Here is a 20,704-nt window from a genome sequence, read left to right on the forward strand (position 1 = left end):
TTACCATTTGGAACTTTATTATTTAATTCAGTCATGTATTCAGTTCTTTTCAGTTGCCATGAATAAAAATATATGAATTACAGAACTGCTTTAATAGAGTTTTCAAATGGCATTAACACATGTTCTTTGTTCCTCAATCCTGATCTTTTTATCTATCTGGTCTCTTTTATGTTTGGATTAGGTCAGTTTTGATGGCAGAATCATGAGTTTAATTCTTATGTGGGTGAATTCACTTTGCTCTATCAGTTTTGTAGTTTTCAGACCTTAAGAAGCAGAATAGTTACATAAAATAGATAAAAATGGGATTATTCTGGCTGGAACAGGTGAGAGAAGCCCAAAGGTATTTCTTGAGAATTTTAAGACTCTCCAGAGCATAGTTCTAAATCCTCGGCTCTACTCTATTTAATCTGTCTATGCATCAGACATACCTGCAGATCTTTTTATAAATAGAGATTTATAAATCATGGGGATTCTCATTCCAGGGATCTGAGGTGCAATTAAGAAATATGTTTTTAAAAATCCTCCTGGTGTTTCTTATGCAAAACTGATTTAGGATCCACAGTTCACAGCTATATCTTGTACCAGCGCCTTTGGCCATCCAGCCTGCAGATGTGTGCCTTTGCTTTCAAGGAGCTTTGGTAACAGTGCAAACAGTGAACATACTAGGAAACAATGCAGTGATATTAATCTGAAAGTAAAAGTTGTTCATAAGAGCATCCCAAATTCAGGAATAATAGCATTAAATAGGTGTCTATGAATCCTGAAACTTGACTGGAATTTTAATGACATGTTTTGAAATTCTGCTTCTTTGTGTGACAAAATTTTTTTTACCTAACTGTGGTAGTTTTAACATCTTAATAGGTTATTTTATTATGGATTCTACTGAAAGAGTAATATTTTAGTCAACCATATGGCAATTATGTCTTCATTAACTAAAATGTTATAACATGCTTTATTAATTTCAGTTATTTGGGAGTAATATTCAATTTAGGAAGATTTCCAAGTAATGCTAATTTTTTTTTCTCCTTCAGTTCATCTATATTTAACTTTAAAATTCTGACACTGTCTTGGTTTCTTTTACTTTAGGGTGTATGAACTGAAAACCTCTGTTTCTTTCTCTTTTTTCTTTTTCCTTTATTTTTGTAGCTTACTTGGTCCATGAGCTAACTACTTCATGGTTCTTCATATACATTGATGCACCTGTCTTCTGTTGAATTCCTTCAGTCGTTGTAAAGTTCTCTATGGAGGTAGGCTTTTAAAAAATGTATATACATATATACATATGCACACACATAAAAGACTAGAGAAATTTTTTCTTCAATGTATTGGACTGTCATAAAGGAGTATTAGATCAAATTGATTGGTCAGAGAAAGGGCTTTCATAAGTCTTTACAAAATAACTTCATTTATTTGCCTGGAGTACAAGAGGAATGTTTATCTTTATAAAAATAAAGGATTTCTTCTTGTGAAATTCTGCTGTTTTGGATTTTATATAGGAATTGAGGTCTCTTAAGACTGTTTTGGGGAACGGAGGTAGCATATAAGGTACCTTAATATCTCTAGCCTTAGTTTGTTATCTATTAAATGGTAATAATAATCTTTCCTTTTGGGATTGTTGTGAGAATGAAATATAGTAATGTATCTAAAATGCCAAGTCTTTGGTCAGTGCTAGCTTTTACTATGAGTTCTCACTGATGCAAAACCTTTGAAGTTTGCAAGATGTTATACACTTTGCTGTCTCAGAAATAGTTGGCTTATTGTGATTCTTTGGGGAAACTTCTGTGCTTAGGGAATAAACCCATAGGGCCCCTTCTCTGGTCTCCACATTACTGTCAGCAGGAGGGAGTTCATTGATCCTACCACCTTTGTACTTTCCCTTACTCTCTTGTCCATATATCCCCCTTTTCCTTTTGAAATTTCATGGTATGTTATTACAAGCACTCCCTTGCTCCTCCCTTATCATCCTACTCCTCTGGCTAAACTCCAGCCATGGTTAAATGTGACTCTGCCTACTTCACACATGCACCTGTGCAACTGAATGTTCCTGAAGAAAAACACACAACCTCGCAGATCGATATCACTACAATTCGGTGTCTAATGGACCTATGACACTATCCCACAATCCTCATTAACTTCCTTAGTTCATTCACGTGCTTAGTCTTCTGTCTAGGAGATGATGCTTTGAACACATTCTCCTTGATTACAATCTTAGCTGATATCCTCACTTTCTATTTCACTGAGAAAATAGAAGGAATCATAAATGAACATTATAAGCTCTTGCCACCACTTACTTTGGAGGAACTCTTAGTGTTCTTATCTAAGGTCAGCTTCTCAACTTCTGCTCTGATCCCATCTGCTCTCACCTACATCCCTCCAGTCACTCTCTCCCTTCTTTTTTTATCATCTTTGTTCCTTTGTTTTCTTCCTATCAGCTTACAGAGAATCTATCATTTCTTCCATTTTAAGAATGACTCTACATTCCTTCAATATGCTCTATACCTTCATAGCAAAAACTCTTCAGAAGACTTGTTTATGCCAGAAAGTTTCCCTCTCTTATTCTATCTCTGTCTGTTTTTCCCCCTCTTATTCTCTTGAACCAACTTCAGTTAGGCTTTCTACCATCATTCCATTGGAATTATTGTACCAGTGACTTTCATTTAGTTGCTAAATCCAGCAGTCAGTTGTCAGTCTTCACCTTGGTTGATCATTCAGCAGCATTTGGTAGTTAGTTGTTCCTTCCTCTGTGTGACACTTATTTACATGCTTCTGGTTTTTGTCCTATTTCTCTGAATACTCCTCTTTTTTTCTTTGCTGAATATTCTTCATCTTTCCATCTTCTAAACATTGGAGTACCCCAGGACTCTTCCTCTAGTTTCTTTTATACTCACTAGGGCTCATGGTGACCCTAAAATTTATGTACTTAGCCTGAATCTCTTCCCCTGAATTTCAGTCTCATATCCAACCACCTCCATGACATCTCCACTTGGATACTAATATATATATCTCGAGTTAACAGAACTGTCCAGTTTTGCACTTCCGATCTATACCTTCCACTCTTTTCTCATCTAAGTAGATGATAGCATCTTCCTTTTAGTTGCTTGGGTCAAAGATCCTGGAGTTATGGTGAACTCATTTTTTCCCCTTGTACTCCAAATGCAAGCTCCAAATGTGAGGAAGTACCCATTCTATAATTTTGAAGGTAGAGCATTGACACAAGACATGAAGACACTGATGGAAAGCTGTAGATGCTACCATTTGATCCACCAGATGTACTACCAGATCTAGATGATACTACTAGATATCTAAATGAGTTGAAAACTTATGTTGACACAAAAACTTGCACATGGATATTTATACCAGCTTTATTCATAGTTGCCAGAACTTGGAAGTAACCAAGTTGTTCTTTGGTAGGTGAATGGATAAATGGTGGTCCATCCAGACAATGAAATACTACTCAGCACTAAAAAGAAATGAGCTATCAAGCAATGAAAAGACATGGTGGAACCTTAAATGCATATTACTAAGGGAAAGAATCCAATCTGAAAAGGCTACATCCTGTACAGTTCTAACTATATGACATTCTTGAGGCGTGTGGCTGGCTCAGTCAGTAGAGCATGCAACTCTTGATCTCACTTTCATGAGTTCAAGCCCCATGTTAGGTGTGGAGCCTACTTTTTAAAAAATGGTTGACTCTATGACATTTTAGAAAAGAAAAAACTATGGAGACAGTAAAAAGACCAGTGGATTCCAGGGGCTAGAGGGGAAGGAGAAATGAACTGGCAGAGCACAGAGGATATTGGGGATAGTGAAGCTGTTGTATATGATATTTTACTAGTGGATACATGTCATTATTCATTTGTCAAAACTCACAGAATGTACAGCACCAAAAGTGAATTCTAATGTAAACTATGGACTTTGGGTAATAATGATGTGTCAGTGTAGGTTCACTGATTGTAATAAATGTACTGCTGCAGGGGAAATGTTGACAGTAGTGGAGACTGTGCATGTTTGGGGTTAGGGGGATTTGTAAACTCTCCCTACTTTCTGCTCAATTTTGCTATGTAGTTAAAATTGCTCTTAAAAAGAAAGTTTATTAAAAAAAAAAAAGAAATTAAAGGAAGGGGCACCAGGGTGGCTTAGCCAGTTAAGCATCAGACTCTTGGTTTTGGCTCAGGTCATGGTCTCAGAGTTGTGAGGCAGCCTCATGTTGGACTGTACACTGAGAATGGAACCTGCTTAAGGTGCTCTCTCCCTCCCTCTCCCTTTGCCCCTCCCCTCAAAAAAATTTAAGAAAGAAACAAACTCAGAGGAAAAGAGGAAACCGAGATAATACAGAGACCAGATGAAAACTTTAAAAAAATACTATATTTAATAGTTTCAGAGAACTAAAAGAAGATAACTGCATTTTTTAAACAAAGATAAGAAATTATTAAAAGGTTATAATAGAACACAAGAGTCCTAGAAATTAAAAATAAAATTTAGAATTATTAATTGGCTTGAAAGAGTTAAGGACATTTTTTAGGTAGAGGGTTGAGGGGAAAGCAAGGAGCTTGGAATGAGAGAGAAAAGATACAAAAATAGAGGACGAGTTCAGGAGATTCAACATGCAAATAATTGGAATTCCATAAAGAGAAAAGAGAAAAAATATAATGGTAGAAAATTATCAACAGAATAGTACAAGGAAAGTTTGTGTAACTGAAGGAAACTAGTTTCCAAATTGAAAGAATTCTTCTTAGTATCCAGTATAATAATTGTAAAATAATTCATACCAACACACATCATTGTGAAAAATCAGAAACCTAGAGAATGTTCTAAAACCTTTCAGAGGGAAGAAACAGACAGAATTCTCCTACAATGAATCAAGAACTATAATAGCAAATGACTTCCCAGGAAATACTTTAAATAAAGAAGACTATGAAACAATACCTTCAAAAATTAGGGTGGGATGATTTCAGTATAGAATTCTATACCCAGCAAAACTATCATGTAAGTGTGATGGCAGAATAATAATATTTCATACATGCAAAGACTCAAAAAATTATTTCATGTGCACTCCTACTTAATGAGCATTAGAGGATGCTCTAGTTATAGTTATGTATTTTGATAGTTATGTACTATCAAAGAAATAGGGAATTTAGCATAGGGAAGAATGGGAATTCCCAGGACAATTGAGCAGCTGTCTAAAAGCCACATCCAGATTGGAGTAGGTTTCCCTTTTCTTTTTCTTTTTCTTTTTTTTTTTTAAGTAGATAGGCTCCATGGCGGGTCTTGAACTCAAAATCCTAAAATCAAGACCTGAGCTGAGATCAAGAGTCAGATGCTTAACTGACTGAACTACCCAGCCATCCCTGGAGTAGTTTTTTGTTTTGTTTGTTTTGTTTTTCACAAAGGTACAGTCAGCTTTCCAGGCCATGCTTGCCTTCAAGATTGTGTTCATGATGACCCTTTCTTTGTCTTTTTCCTGAAAGGAATGCCTTTCTCATTTGTCAGGCTCTGCTTTGCACTAACAGTACCTGAGTAAGTCAGCAGTAAGGCCTGGTTGTCACAAAAGTCTAAGAATCAAAAACTGGAAGATTGAAACAAAGTATTCAAGGGAAATAAAAGAAAGAAATGGATTAGGGAATATGGAGGTTAAGGGAGTTAGAATTGAGAGGAGCTGATGTCTGAATGTGGAGAGTAAGGGAGAAGGACATGTCTAAGGATATCTCCCAGATTTCTGTTATGAGACACTGGACTAATGATAACATCATTAAATGGACATAAGAACATAGCAGGAGGCATTGATTCAAAGTAAAAATGAGTTCAGTTTTGGATAGGTGGACTTTGAAGAACAGTTGACTCTTGAACAACACAGGTTTGAACTATGCAGATCCACTTATATGTGGATTTTTTAAAAAATAAATACAGTATGGAAATTGTATTTTGTCTTCTTTGTGATTTCTTTTTTTTTTTTTTTTTTTTTTTTTGACAGAGAGATCACAAGCAGGCAGAGAGGCAGGCAGAGAGAGAGGAGGAAGCAGGCCCCCCGAGAGAGCAGAGAGCCCGATGCGGGGCTCGATCCCAGGACTCCGAGATCATGACCTGAGCCGAAGGCAGCGGCTTAACCCACTGAGCCACCCAGGCGCCCCTTCTTTGTGATTTCTTAATAACATTTTCATTTCTGTAGTTTCCTTCATTATAAGAAGCCAGTATATAATGTACATAACATAGAAAGTTTGTGTTAATTGACTTTTGAGTAAGGGTTCTAGTCAACAGTAAGCTATTAGTAGTTAAGTTTCTGAGGAGTCAAAAGTTACATGCAGATTTTCGATTGCATGGGGGTTGTCACCATAGGCCCTGTGTTGCTCGAGGGTCAACTCTATATCTAGATGGATCTACTCTAGAACTAAAGCCCAGGGTAAGGTTCATTTATTTATTCAGTACTCTTTTTTTATCTATTGGGAATACAGAGATGAATAAGACTTCCTTCCCTGAAAGAAAGTCTTATTTCCTGGAAGAAATAAGACTTCCTTCCCTGAAATACTTAGTCTAATTGGGGAGACAAATACGTAAGTTAAAAAAAATATTATAATGGCAGTTTGACAATTGTAGCTATTTGAATATGGGCTAGATATAGTGATAGCTCAGAGGAGGGAGTGATTTGCTTTGTCTGAGTTGGGGGTTGAGGGTCAGTAAATAGTCCTGGAGGACTGAGCTGAAAAGGAATTTGACTAGTAGGAGACAAGGCAAGAGAGAATACTGCATATACAAAGGTAGGTATTACATATGTTATTCAAGATACCAAAAATAGTTTACTGTTTGTGTATGAGTTACAAAAGAGAAAATGAAACTGAAGAGATAGACTAAGTGTCACTTAAGGAATTTGTGGCGTTTTTGCCGAACCAGTGAAAAGCAACTAAGGTGGTTGAAAAGTCAAGGCAGATACTGGGATTCACCACTTGTTGCTTCCAAAGAGAATTTTGGTCCTTCTTAGAGCCCACCAATGAAGAGAGCGTAGCCCCCTAACTTCCTCTTTCTAAAATAAGGTTATAGTTCTTTCACTAGGATTTTAATTGTTAGCAATGATGATGAAATAAATGAGAAGTAAAATGTCTCCTTTGTGCTTACCACTTGGGTAAGCACATTTTGTTTTTGTTTTTGTTTTTTTTACATAAGCCTTTTAGAGCAATGATTGTCAATACTGTCCATTGCAGCACCCTTCTTATTTGTTTGTTTGTTTATGAGAGAATATACATGAGCTGAGGGAGGTGCAGAGGCAGAGGGAGAAGCAGACTCCCTGCTGTGTGGGGAGCTGGTGTGGGCTCCATCCCAGGACCCTGGGATCATGACCTGAGCCAAAGCCAGATGCTTAACTGACTGAGCCACCCAGGTGCTCCCATTGTAATACCCTTCTTTAAAAAAATTCCAAGTGCTCCATTTACTATCTGAAATGAAATTCCTATAGGTATTGTAACCTATCTGAGGTGGGCTGATTATTTTGTAACTCTGATGCACTTAAATTTTTATTTTTGTTCCATGGACTTTACACAGCATCCCTTAACTCTCTGCTGTGTAATATGATGTTAGTGCTCTTATTCTTACATGTGTCCTCTCCCTATTTCCCATATTCCCTGTATTTCCCTGCTGCACTTTTATACTGTTAAGACTGACAGTATTTACTTTCTGTTTTGTAATCGTATGTATGTCATTCACGTTTTCTCAGTAAGTTGAGTCTAAAGTTGGAAACTAGTGAATAGCATTTATAGGATAAGACTATGTAAATGTAAATCATAGAGCCAAGCAGTATATTGGGATCCTAGAACTTTCCCTCACATGCAATATCACAACCTCTGTATCACTTGAAAGGAGAATGTTTCTAGTATTCTAGTGTCTTATTCTCTTTTCCTGCATCAAATTCTCTAAAATCATGCCACATTTGGTGGGTAAACTGACATTTAATTGCATATTGAGAAAGATCAGAAGTAGTGATTACAGCTACATAGTAGACTCTCAATAAAAGAATGACCTGCATGACACTATTAGGGAGAAAAAGGTGAGAGGAAAATGATGGAAAGCACAAGAGAGAAAAGAATTTCGAAATAAGGGCGCCTGGGTGGCTCAGTGGGTTAAGCCGCTGCCTTCGGCTCAGGTCATGATCTCAGGGTCCTGGGATCGAGGCCCGCATCGGGCTCTCTGCTCAGCAGGGAGCCTGCTTCCCTCTCTCTCTCTCTCTGCCTGCCTCTCCATCTACTTGTGATCTCTCTCTGTCAAATAAATAAATAAAATCTTTAAAAAAAAAAAAAAAAAAAGAATTTCGAAATAATAAGGGTGCATTCCAAATGGCCAACTTTCTGAGAGTTGAACTGTATTTGAATAACTCATGTCCCTCAATTCGGATCCAAAGATAATATTGCTGCTGCTGAAACTTGGGCTTTGTACTGTAACCAGAGTTTATTAATTGTCCTATTTCATTGAGGAAAAAATGCAAAGCAGACAGAACACTGGAGTAACTAGCTGGAAATATTCCACGACTTTATGAGAAGCAGCTTTCCAAATGATTCGTGTGGAGGCCAAACTCTTGGTCTAGCCAAAATAGCACTAAAGTGTGCCTTGATGGTACATTAAAGAAGAAATTTTCCCCCAATTTACTTGTTAAGATTTACAGCCTTTCTGCCTCCTGAAAACATAACATTGATTTCTCTAATATCAAAAAATAATTTCCTAAAATAGATTGCTAATGACTGCTTTCAGTTATTTATTTTAGGAGAATTGTGCCAAGTACTGCTTGTATGGTTTCCTGTAAAAGACTGAATTAATTTTATAATTTTCATAATTAATGTTATTCCTATTCTGTAGGAATATGCTTCTAATGTGACTGGTCATTACCACGTCTTATTTTGAGATCTCTCAAAACATTTTCACTTTATAAATAAGATATTAAAACATTGATCATATGAAAGAGCAGGAAAATATCCTTTATTAGTAGACCAAATGATACTTAAACTATTAAACACCAGAGAAATTTAAAGTTGCAGCTTAAATCAACCCTATCTGATATTTGGTGGAAGAAATAGAAATATTCAGAAGGTATGGTTTTTAAAGTGCCACCAGCCCATTATGGTCATTGTTGAATATTTGAATGCCTCCTAAGAAAGGAAGACAAAGAAAGAAGACTATGCATTCATTATTATCAGTTTATAGTTAATCCCACTCTTTTTATGTTTTATATTTTATGGATCATATTCAAATCAACTTTTTCACTCAGTATTGGCATTTTTCATGTTATAACATAGTTTTTAATGGTTACATATTAAATGGATCAGGAATACTACTGTAATATACTTAACCACTCTATCATTATTGAACATTTAGGTGGTTTGTGTGGTTTTTTTTTTTTTCAGTGTAAATTATGCATGATAATCTTTGCATATAATTTTACTCTTATTTCCTAAGATACAAACTTTTAGGGGTAAAATGTTATAAATATATATTTTAGGGCTCCTGGGTGGCTCAGTGGGGTAAGCCTCTGCTTTCAGCTTGGGTCGTGGTCTCAGGGTCCTGGGATCAGGCCCCACGTTGGGCTCTCTGCTCAGTGGGGAGCCTGCTTCCCCCTCTTTCTCTGCCTGCCTTTCTGCCTACGTGTGATCTTTCTCTGTCAAATAAAGAAAATTTTTTAAAAAAGGAAAACATTTTTTAGAAATTTTATTTATTTGAGAGAGAGGGAATGAGTGAGCTGGGGGAGGGGCAGGGAGAAGTACAAGCAGACTCCGTGCTGAGTGGCAGCTTGGAGCCTGGCAAGGGGCTGATCTCACAACCCTGAGATCGTGACCTGAGCCAAAATCAAGAGTTGGCCACCTAACCGACTGAGCCACCCAAGCACACGCGAGTGTTACAGATTTTTTTAAAGGTTCATTGTTTAAACTGTATTCCAAATGTCATACCAGTTTACACTGTATACTAGCATCTTAACTGCCCAAATGATAGAACAACTTTAAAAATGTTTCTCTAGGGTTGTTTTGGTTTATATGTTGAGATGATCCAGAAAACCATTAAAAAGGGAATTTGTAGAGATAAAACATTTGGCTGACTGGTACATATTTTAGTAAAGCCTCAATGTTAAGCCAGAAGCCATTACTTATACTCATGATGTCTTAGACATGGGAAAATGCTTCTGATTTTTGCAACATAAAAGAAGTCTGATGACAGCGACAAAACTGAATGGCTAGCCAGACCTGCTAATTTGAAAGATAGAGTGCAGATTTGAACATTGTACTCAGTCTCCATTTAAAAGTCTAAAGGTTTTTTACTCTGTATATGGGAGTTTGGTGTATTTAGAGGTATTTTTATAAAACTAGAAAGTAATAGAGAGCAAATTTGGCATTGCTAAAATGTATGCCACTACTCTCAGAAGTTGCAAGTACAGGGGCACCTGGGTGACTTAGTCAGTTAAGCGACTGCCTCTGGCTCAGGTCATGATCCCAGGGTCCTGGGATCAAGCCCCACACTGGGCTCCCTGCTCAGCGGGAAGCCTGCTTCTCCCTCTCTCCCTGCTCATGCTCTCTTTCTCACTCAGTCTCTCTTACAAATAAATAAATAAATAAATTTTAAAAAAGAAGTTGCAACTACATTTATCTTTATTAAACTGTTAGTTTGATGGTATTTTCTGTGATAATAAAGGTTGTGTTGTAATATAAAAATTAATAAATGTTTAATTTATTTAGATAATTGAAATGCCAATCTTTTTTGGAATCCTTCAGTATTATGACTTGCTTGTGGGAAATTTATTTGCTTTTCATGTTTACTAAATATACAATCTATACTTGTTTTCTGCTGTTCAAAAATAAAATAAACCTTAGTTAAATTTTTGGATCAGTATCATCTTAATAACTTGCTCATTGACTGAGAACCTCTACATAGCAACTTGTTCAATATATTGAGACACTGAAAAGCCCCCTCGCTTTAAGTTCTTGGAAAGAAAGTTTTTCTTTCTTCCTTTTTTTTTTTTCTTATGAGAGACTGATGGAAGCCTGCATTTTATTTATTTATTTAAAAATTATTTTTACTTACACATAATGTATTATTTGCCCTAGGGGTACAGATCTGTGAATCCTCAGGCTTACACATTTCACAACACTCACCATAGCACATACCCTCCCCAATGTCCATAACCCAACCACCCTCTCCCAACCCCCCTAACCCCCAGCCACCCTTAGTTTGTTTTGCGAGATTAAGAGTCTCTTAATGGTTTGTCTCCCTCACAATCCCATCTTGTTTCATTTTTTCAGAAGGAAAGTTTTTCTTAAGAAAGAACCTAAGGAATGCCTGAGTGGCTTAGTCAGTTAAGCATCTGCCTTCTGCTCAGGTCGTGATCCCAGGGTCCTGGGATTGTGTCCCACATCAGGATCCTTACTCAGCAGGGAACCTGCGTGTTCCTCTGCTTGTGCTCGTTGGTGCTTTCTCTCTCTCTCTGGCAAATAAATAAAATCTAAAAGAAAGAAAAAAAGAACAGATAATTTTCATTGTAATATTAAAGAGGGGTGCTAAAATTAAACAATGATGTTCCTTTAATCTGCTTCAGTGGCAAATCAGAGATCTTCTGGCAACTTGGTTCACATACACATAATATTCAGCAAACTTACCTTGTCAATGGCAAATTAGTTAGAAGCTAACATTTAGATAATTTTTCTGGTTTAATACATATACCAAGGCTTTGGAATGTCAAATTTAAGGAATTGTGCCCCTATATAATATTATCGATTATGTTTAGAAAATTAAACTAGGAAAGATTTATTGATTAAAATAATTATTAATTTTTGTGATGACATTCACTTTAGAGTATGTATATTTGGAAAAAAGAATTTTGGCATTTCACATAGGAGGAAAAAATTTCAGTTCTTAATTTTGTAACTCCGCTTTTTAATTTTCATGTTCTAAAATATATCCAAAATCTACCCCTGTAAGATTATTGTAGAAGTCTTTCATTATTAAAGTATAAAGATTTCTACTTATAATCAAATTATATATCCCCAAATCATAACTAAATTGTTTTTGTTCACTGTGTTTAGCAGTATGTAAATACACTTCAAAAAATACCTGTGTCATCCATCAACTCTGATATTATATTACAGTTAAAAATTTAACTTTTGGGGCACGTGGGTGGCTCAGTGGGTTAAGGCCTCTGCCTTTGACTCGGGTTGTGATCCCAGGGTCCTGGGATTGAGCCCCTTGTCGGGCTCTCTGCTCAGCAGGGAGCCTGCTTCCTCCTCTCTCTCTGCCTGCTTCTCTGCCTACTTGTGATCTCTGTCAAATAAATAAATAAAATCTTTAAAAAAAATTTTTAAATTTTGCAATGAAAAAAATGTTAAAATTTCTGTTCTTAATTAGTATTTTAGTAATTTTTTATTTTCAACATTTCTGTTTTTCTTTTCAACTTTGTAGGTATAACATGCAAAGGCCACATACGGCTTTTGAAATGCTTAACTTTACAAACTTGGTGATCTTTGTATACAAAAGTAGAGAGGAGCTTTTTGTTAAGTTAGTGACAGTTTAAAGAAAACCCGTGTATGTCTTGAGAGAATATATTAAAACTTGCTTTAAAAAATGATGAGCCATATCTTGGACTCAATAGGAAAAGTGTATTGCTGTACCAAGCCTTAGCATCTGCTAGTCTGCTTCTTTCTAGTTTAAGTACTATAAGGTTAAGCATTTTTTCCAAACTATAGGATTACATAAGTGTTTTTACTTCTCATTTTTACTGGTGGTGTCATTAGTTAGAACATGAAGCTATATGGGTTAAGGGCAAATGTGGTTCTTTATGAGCCATTTAATTTTCATCTTTTCTGTGCCTGTATTTTTTTTTTTTAAGATTTTATTTATTTGACACACAGAGAGAGAAATCACAAGCAGGCAGAGAGGCAGGCAGAGAGAGAAAGAGAGGAGGAAACAGGCTCCCTGCTCAGCAGAGAGCCTCGATGTGGGGCTCGATCCCAGGACCCTGAGATCATGACCTGAGCCGAAGGCAGAGGCTTTAACCCACTGAGCCACCCAGGCGCCCCGTGTGCCTGTATTTCTTAAATATGTGCAATGAAAATGTAATTCCATACTCTTATGAAAAAAGAAAGTGTATGTCCTACTAATTATGAGGGTAAGGAAAAATGAATGTCTCTGGAAGTATGATACAAATTTCATACTTTATCTAACTTTAATTATATATGCAGTTTTCAGAAACTATTGCCAGTGAAAACTTGCTTTTGGGTAGTGTAGTATGCAAGTACTGTTTAGGGAGAAGTGGGGTTATTCTTGAGTAATTAGTGCATTTGAGCTACTGTAGCCTGGGTGGTAATTAGATAACATTGGGATTTGCTAAGCTCTGCTTATTCTAAGAAGACTCTATCCTTACAGCCCATAAGTCTCCAAAAGTTTCCCCCAGAAGTGGTTACTTCTGCTTTAAATTTAATCTGACCATCCCATAGCTAAAAGGTCATAGTAGAATAGCTTTCCTCCCTTTAAGGTTTGACACACAAGTCATTTTGTGTAAAAGTAAAAATTATAATCTCTCTTAACAGCTGTGACATCTTATGAAGATCTTGGACTCTTTGCGTTTGGATTACCTGGAAAGGTAAATTTTTTTTTTACTCTTTACTGTCTCCAAATCCATAGAGACATTTTTTACCCTTCCATTTCTAGTTAAAAGAGACAGATATATCTAAGAGAAAGAAATTAGGAGACTAAAAGGAAACTAAAGTGAAGAAAGGACAGAATGATGGGAACAGAAAGACAAAGAGAAGAAATCTCTCTATACTCTGGAAGATGCATCTATAAATTTAATTCGACACTTAACTCTATTAGTATTTTTCACACTAATGAAGGAAAGCAGTGACTTGAATGATTTTATAACTGTAACAATGGCCTGTTTTAATTATTTTTAATTAATTTTGATTCTATTAACTGGGGAAATCCTTATAAAGGTAGGAAAAGAAAGAAGCATAGAATTAAGATTATGGCATGATCGGGTGCCTGGGTGGCTCAGTGGGTTAAGCCTCTGCCTTGGGCTCAGGTCATGATCCCAGGGTCCTGGGGTCAAGCCGCACATCGGGCTCTCAGGCTCTGTGGGGAGCTTGCTTCCCCCTCTCTCTCTGCCTGCTTCTCTTCCTACTTGTGGTCTCTCTCTCTCTCTCTCTCTCTCCCCCCGTCAAATAAATAAATAAATAAATAAAAATCTTTAAAAAAAAAAGATTATGGCATTACTATTTACAAAACTTTTAATTAGAAGATTATATCATTTAAGAGCTGAAGAGTGCTAAAAGATGATTGAGCTATTTCTCATTTATAGGTGAGGAAATGAAGGCCCAGAGAAATGAAGGGGCCAGTTTGTCCACAGTTACTTAAAGCCAGTATTACATCGTAGAACTCCAGACTCTAAATCAACTGCTTTTTCTCCTCAGAATAATAGAAATAACAGTAATATTTATTGGGTATTCGTTTGTGATAAGCATATGAAACTAAATTGAGAGGTAGAGGAAACAATGTCTTCTTCCACGGGTAATCAGGAGTTAAATATTTTTGTGAGTGCTGTAGTACTTTATTTCTGAAGATCTGTCATACTTTTAAAACCCATTTTCATGTTGTTTGCAAATAGGACTTTTTCTTCTCATTTGTAAATCTGTTGTTTGTGTTTTGTGTTTGTTTATTTTGTTTTTAATCTTAAAGGATACAGTATCCATAGCTGGCCAAACCAACTTCTAAGTAGTGAGTCTGGGAGGAAAAAGATACAGCCATATAATAGGGGGAAAAACCTGTATTTACATTCAAATTCACTTTGTTTTTAAAGTACAAAAGGAAATATTTAAAACATGCTGTGTAGCCTCATGATTTGGGCCTTGTCTTAATAACCTGAAACTTGAACAAAATGGAGAATAGGTTACTTTCAGGTAAAGGGTTTCGTTAATCATCCTGATAACAGTTTTTCTTTCCTGAAGACAGGGATGTTTGGTATAATCATCATCAGTTTCCTGTATCCAGTTTAACCAAGGAAGAAGACAATGTTATTTATATGTACAAAAGAACTCTCAAATGAATTTTGTATGATCCATAAATATGACTCTAAGCATCATGACTGTTATTTCACACTAGCGTTTCCTGCATTCCTTGAGTAGTAGAATCTAAAAGAATTAAGAGCCCCTTTTCCCTAAAACTCTGAAATAGTTGCATTATCATTTATGTACGCACTCAGTTCTTAGGAGGCAGGTACATGGACAGAGGATACTCTAAATGAGGAGTTGCTGTTTCCTTGCCTTTTTTTTTTTTTTTTTTTTACTTCCTCTCCACTTCCATAATTGGGTTGAAACCTTCCTATTTCCTTCTTTCCAGTTATGATGCAGATGTGGATAGGACATGATAAGATAACATTGTTCGGAAATATGTTTAAATTTTTTGAACTTTTGAAGAAAGATTTTTAAAATTGTCCATAAATAAATTTATTTACTCATCAAACAAATATTGAGTTAATATCATGTGCCATGCACTATAGTAGCCTCTGAACACATAGGTAGGTAGATAGACATACTGGCTTTCTAGATCTTGAGTGCTTATGTTCAGCACTTAAGATGGAAAGATAATCATGAATAAGTTGATCTTACTGTTTTTTGCAATATATTAGTAGAAATCCAAATTTCATGTATGACTGACAATAGCTATCAATTGCATATGAAAGAGTGTGCAAAAGTTCAAAATAGTCTATTCCCAAGTAACTGTGACATTTTGAAGATTTTATTTATTTGACAGAGATCACAAGTAGGCAGAGAGGCAGGCAGAGAGAGAGGAGGAAGCAGGCTCCCTGCGGAGCAGAGAGCCCGATGTGGGGCTCCATCCCAGGACCCTGGCATTATGACCTGCACTGAAGGCAGAGGCTTTAACCCACTGAGCCACCTAGGTGCCCCAACTGTGACATTTTATACTAAACTTTAAATGAGTTGACATGCAAAGTTTATTCTGGAAAAGTTAAGAGTGGCAACTACTCCCATCTTCAAAGACACCTATCATTAGCCTTGATTTGCAAACCGCAAGGACTCCAGTGTTTCCATCATAGGTAATGATGGAATTCCAATGGAATTCTTAATAGAGGTGAGTCTGAGAGGTGATCTGTTCCCAGTCCATGAACTGAATGATCCTAGGTAGCTAGGCTACTCCAAATATCCATTGGATATTAGATCCACCAAGATTTCTACGATTGAAAGACCTAAGTGGAAGTAGAATGTTTAGTCATTTCCCTTGAGTACATCTGATTACCAAGAATGGATAAGGTGTCTTGAGTTTCCCGGGAAGCTTATCTGAATCACAAGCCTGCAAACCTACAAGCTCAACTTAGTCCTTAGGCATACTGGTTTGGCTTACATTTTTTTTTTTTTAACTGATTGCCAGCTCAGAGTTATGAAATTTTGAAAGAATTCCATTTCTGACTTTTCTTGAAAAGTTAATGAAATGTAGAGGATCTAGCTACATTGGATGCACATTCTCATATGCCAGCAACTGGCCAGAGCTGAGCAGCAGGTACCCCAGTTTGAAAGGGGAGGAGTTCTCCAATAGACTACAGTCTTTACGACTTTCTTTTTTGTCTAAACACTAAGCCCACTTTATATTATTGAGTTTGAAATAGTTTACTTAAAATTTCGAATTTGAGAAAATGTGGGCTCTAGAGGTTTCTGCTCTAAACTTTACTAATTTCTGGGACAGGATGTTCAAAAGCTTGCTCTATGCTGCGCTGACACACTCAGAAGACTATAGGAGTTTCTTCTATGCAAGTATACCTGCGCAGTATACGTCAAGCTGTAGCAGTTGACCTACTAAAGCAATGTCTCATTCTACCTCTAAAGCAGTGAAAAAGGGAGAATGAGACCAGATAGATTTAATTTCAATTTTTCGCTACTTTGATAATCACCAGTTACTAGCTTTTTAGCACTTTTAACTGTTTAAAATGATTGCCAAGAAAATTTTCCAAAGCATTCTTTATAGTAACTGTGGAACTATTAAAGAAAGGCTTTTTATGTGATAATAATTAGTTTTATGTATTACAAATGGCTGACAATGTATTTTCAATTTCTCTTCACTTCTGCATCTGTTTTTTAGTAATGGTTGTGGGATTTTAATAAAATACGGGTCCTTTTATATTATTTCTTCTTTCATCTTGTGAATGCATTTGTTCTTTTATAGGTGGTGGTAGCCGGCACCATCCTGATTCAGAATATTGGAGGTAAGCCACTGAAGGCGCACCGCTTACGCGTACATGTGATGGCGGCGATTTCTTCCTTTTGTTTATTGTCTTACTACCGGTCTAGCTGGGAACCTGCACCTCTGCACCCATAGGTATCTTCAGAAATCTTCAGTGTTGGTCTTATTACTCTCTCTCTCTCTCTCTCTTTTTTAAGATCCTTTTTATTAACAGCCTTTGTGGGACGGTAGCTTCTAAATTTACTTCCAGGTAAATCCTTGATTTCAATCTTGTTCTTAGGTCTGGAATAGACCTCTAAAGCACTGGCTTTCTGTAGTTGTGGTAGTGTTGAAAGGTACGGTTTAGAAAAACTCTCCAGGTGATTCTAAAATATTTCCCCTCTGCATTTGTCCTAATTACTGCATTGGCATATACTGCTTCAGAGGCAGTGATGTTTCCTGGGCTGTGAGCAATCTGGCATAGGTAAGTACTATCCTGTTATAACCAAGAAATTTAAAATGACAGGGTAGTTTAAAAAATAAACAAACCTGGGGCACCTTGGTGGCTCAGTTGGTTAAGCGTCTTCAGATTTCCGTGCAGGTCATGATCTGAGGGTCATGAAATTGAGCCCTGCAGTGGTCTACGTGCTGGGTGTGGAGCCTGCGTAAGATTCTCCCTCTCCCTTTGCCCCTCCCTCTCTAAAAAAATTAACAAACAAACCTGAAACAAATAAGAACCATTCTCACATGTATCTTGCATCTTTTTCATTAAAAAAGATCCCAATATTGAGAACCATGTAGAAACAAAAATTACTGTTAATTATAGACAGTTACTAAGTAAATGTATTAAATATTTATTATGGGAGTCATGTTTGTATGTGAAGAAGCTACATAGTGCTGAACAAGGTCTTAATTTTCTTGTACCATTAACTGAGGGCTAAATAAATGCTAGTAGTTTAAAGGAAAATACACAGGGAAGGTTGACATGCATTTTGGACCTTACACAAGATTGTATGGTCAGAGGAAATTTTAATCTTATTTCTTATGTGTAACAGTTCAAAATAATTTAAAGATGACAGCTTTAATAAAGTTCAACTCTGATACTCAAGAGATCTGAGCTATTTTACTTTAAGTATTGTTCAACCAAATTCTGTCTTTAATGGGTTTCTTGGTCAAGGAAAAAATTAACCTTCCAACAATAAATTATACTTGCCATTGTTTTGGGAATCCTGAACATTCATGTTTTAATTCTTTGAATGCACATTGAAAAAAGAGAAGAATGCTTTCTTGGGTGTCATACCAAATAATCTCCTTCTAACACACACTACTTCATCTTCACACTAGAAGCCAGTAACTAGTCTCTTCCTTTATGAATTTGTATAATGCCATTGATTTTAAGATCTGCTTTAGAATAATTTATCTTATTTTAGCAAATATACACTTAAATATACACTTGTAATGGCTAATATGAGTGTATATATGTTTTTTAAAGATTTTATTTATTTGAGAGACACAGAGCACAAGCAGGGGGAGCAGCAGAGTGGAGAAGCACATCCTCCACCCCCACCCCACCCCAAGCAGGGAGCCTGATGGGAGGTTCAATCCCAAGACCCCAGGACCATGATCTGAGCTGAAGGCAGATACTTAACCAACTGAGCCACCCAGGCGTCCCTAATATGAGTGTATATTTTAATATTTTCAGTCCCTCATTATTCTCTCTATCTTACTACTAAGAACCATCGCATTTTGTTTAGGTTAGGTTGAACTATTGTTTGGCATTTTATGTAGAATTTTTTTTTAAGATTTTAAGATTTTATTTACTGATTTAAGAGAGCGTGAGCGTACACATGAGGAGGTGGGAGGGGCAAAGGGAGAAGCAGACTCTCCACTGAGCAGGGATCCTAACTTGGGGCTGATCCCAGGACCTGAGATCATGCCCTGAGCCGAAGGCAGCCGCTTAACTGACTGAGCCACCTAGACACTCCTTATACAGTATTTTCAGTCCAGGAATTTGGATCTGAATGTGTGACCCTGCCAAAATGCCCACTGTTATATTCTTGGTATCCTTCATTCTCATCCCTTCCTTGTTCTCTAATCTTGTATCTATTATTGTACGTGATCTATTTTAGCACTTTTTATTAGAATGAAGCTATTTCTGTATATGCTCTTCTCCCCTACTCTCTTATATTTCTGTATATGCTCTTCTCCCCTACTCTCTTATAAGCTCTTCTAAGGCAAGGGCTTGGTCTCATTTCTTTTTGTACTCCCAGAAACTAGCACAAGGGCTTGATAAACCTTTGAACTAAACAGAGCTGAATATGATCTGTATGAGCTATGTCCAAGTACTTTGTAATATTCTAGATATATTTATCAAGAAAAAAAAAGAAAAAGGAATGGCTAGACTGATCACTAGCTTTAAATATTTGAAAAGCTGACACGAAATTAAAAAAAAAAAAAAAGTTCTAGAAAAAGAAAGTCCTAGAAAGGACTCCTGCATCTGATGGCAGATAAATCGGCAATTCTCTCAGCCCTAAGTATGTTGATGTGCTTGTTTGCTTTTTATTATTATAACCTTTTTTAAGAAAAAGTGACTTAAGGTCCCTGGGTGGTGGCATTGTTGGTTAAGTGGCCAACTCTTGGTTTTGGCTCAGGTCATGATCTCATGGGTTGTGAGATTGAGCCCCATGGAGGATCCCTCTCTCTCTGCCCCTACCCCCATGTGCGTGCACATTCTCCCTCCCTCCCTCTCTCTCCCTCAAATAAATAAATCTTAAAAGAAGAAATATTAGCTTAGAAACAGTCACAGTAATTTCTAATGTCCCTCAAATTCAGAAAAGCTGATAATGTTTACTTTTTAGAAATAGTCCTCATGATTTTCTTCATATTGGCTACAGGTTAATTTATTGAGAACCCACGAAGTAAAAACTGAAATATTTTCAGAGCTGCCTTCTATTGTCTTAGTCAGATATGCATAAATCATTCCTTTATTAGAGTAGAAGTGCAAGCTTGCTCTTGTGAGCAGAGCACTGGACCAGAAGTCAGGTACCTTGAATTCTGTCTACTCCTGTCTCTGCCCTTAGATAGCCATGTATCTTGGGGAAATCCCTCCCTTACCCTCTTGGCTTCAGTTTCCTTTTAGCTAAATCACTGTGGGAATAGGGTGGGTAACAGGGACTTCAGGTCCTTTCTTGCCCCAAAATTCTAATTCTAATTTGGCACTTTGGGAGGTGTGTTAACTCCTTCAGGGAATTGAAATATTTTTATTCCAGTTAAGTTCAGTAGGAGGGTTATACTTGGCTCAAAAGATGATTTGGTCTTTTCTTAGGTAATTAACACATCAGGAACTATTGTTCTGAAAGCTCTCATGGATGCTGTTCTTTGTCAGAAAAGGGGAGTCTCAGTTTTTCATACTACTCTTTGTGGCAGCTGCCGAGCCTTTGGGGTTAAAGTGTAGAGACTCTAGCTTTAAGAAGGAGTTTTTTGATTGATACAAGTTGGTTCTGTGGAAGTCCTTAACACC

The 20,704-nt window shown here is 36.7% G+C and overlaps 1 protein-coding gene across 1 annotated transcript in view; it reads left to right on the top strand.

Annotated features, from left to right (window-relative positions):
* Positions 1-20,704, top strand: part of SLC38A6 (solute carrier family 38 member 6) — a 63,442-nt gene that overhangs the window by 5,016 nt on the left and 37,722 nt on the right. The window contains exons 4-5 of the mRNA XM_047738906.1: positions 13,545-13,597; positions 17,188-17,227. Coding sequence (XP_047594862.1) covers positions 13,545-13,597; positions 17,188-17,227 — 93 coding nt within the window. The remainder of the gene's footprint in view (positions 1-13,544; positions 13,598-17,187; positions 17,228-20,704) is intronic.

This window comes from Lutra lutra, chromosome 7 (assembly GCF_902655055.1).
Source record: "Lutra lutra chromosome 7, mLutLut1.2, whole genome shotgun sequence".
Classification (NCBI taxonomy): Eukaryota; Metazoa; Chordata; class Mammalia; order Carnivora; family Mustelidae; genus Lutra; species Lutra lutra.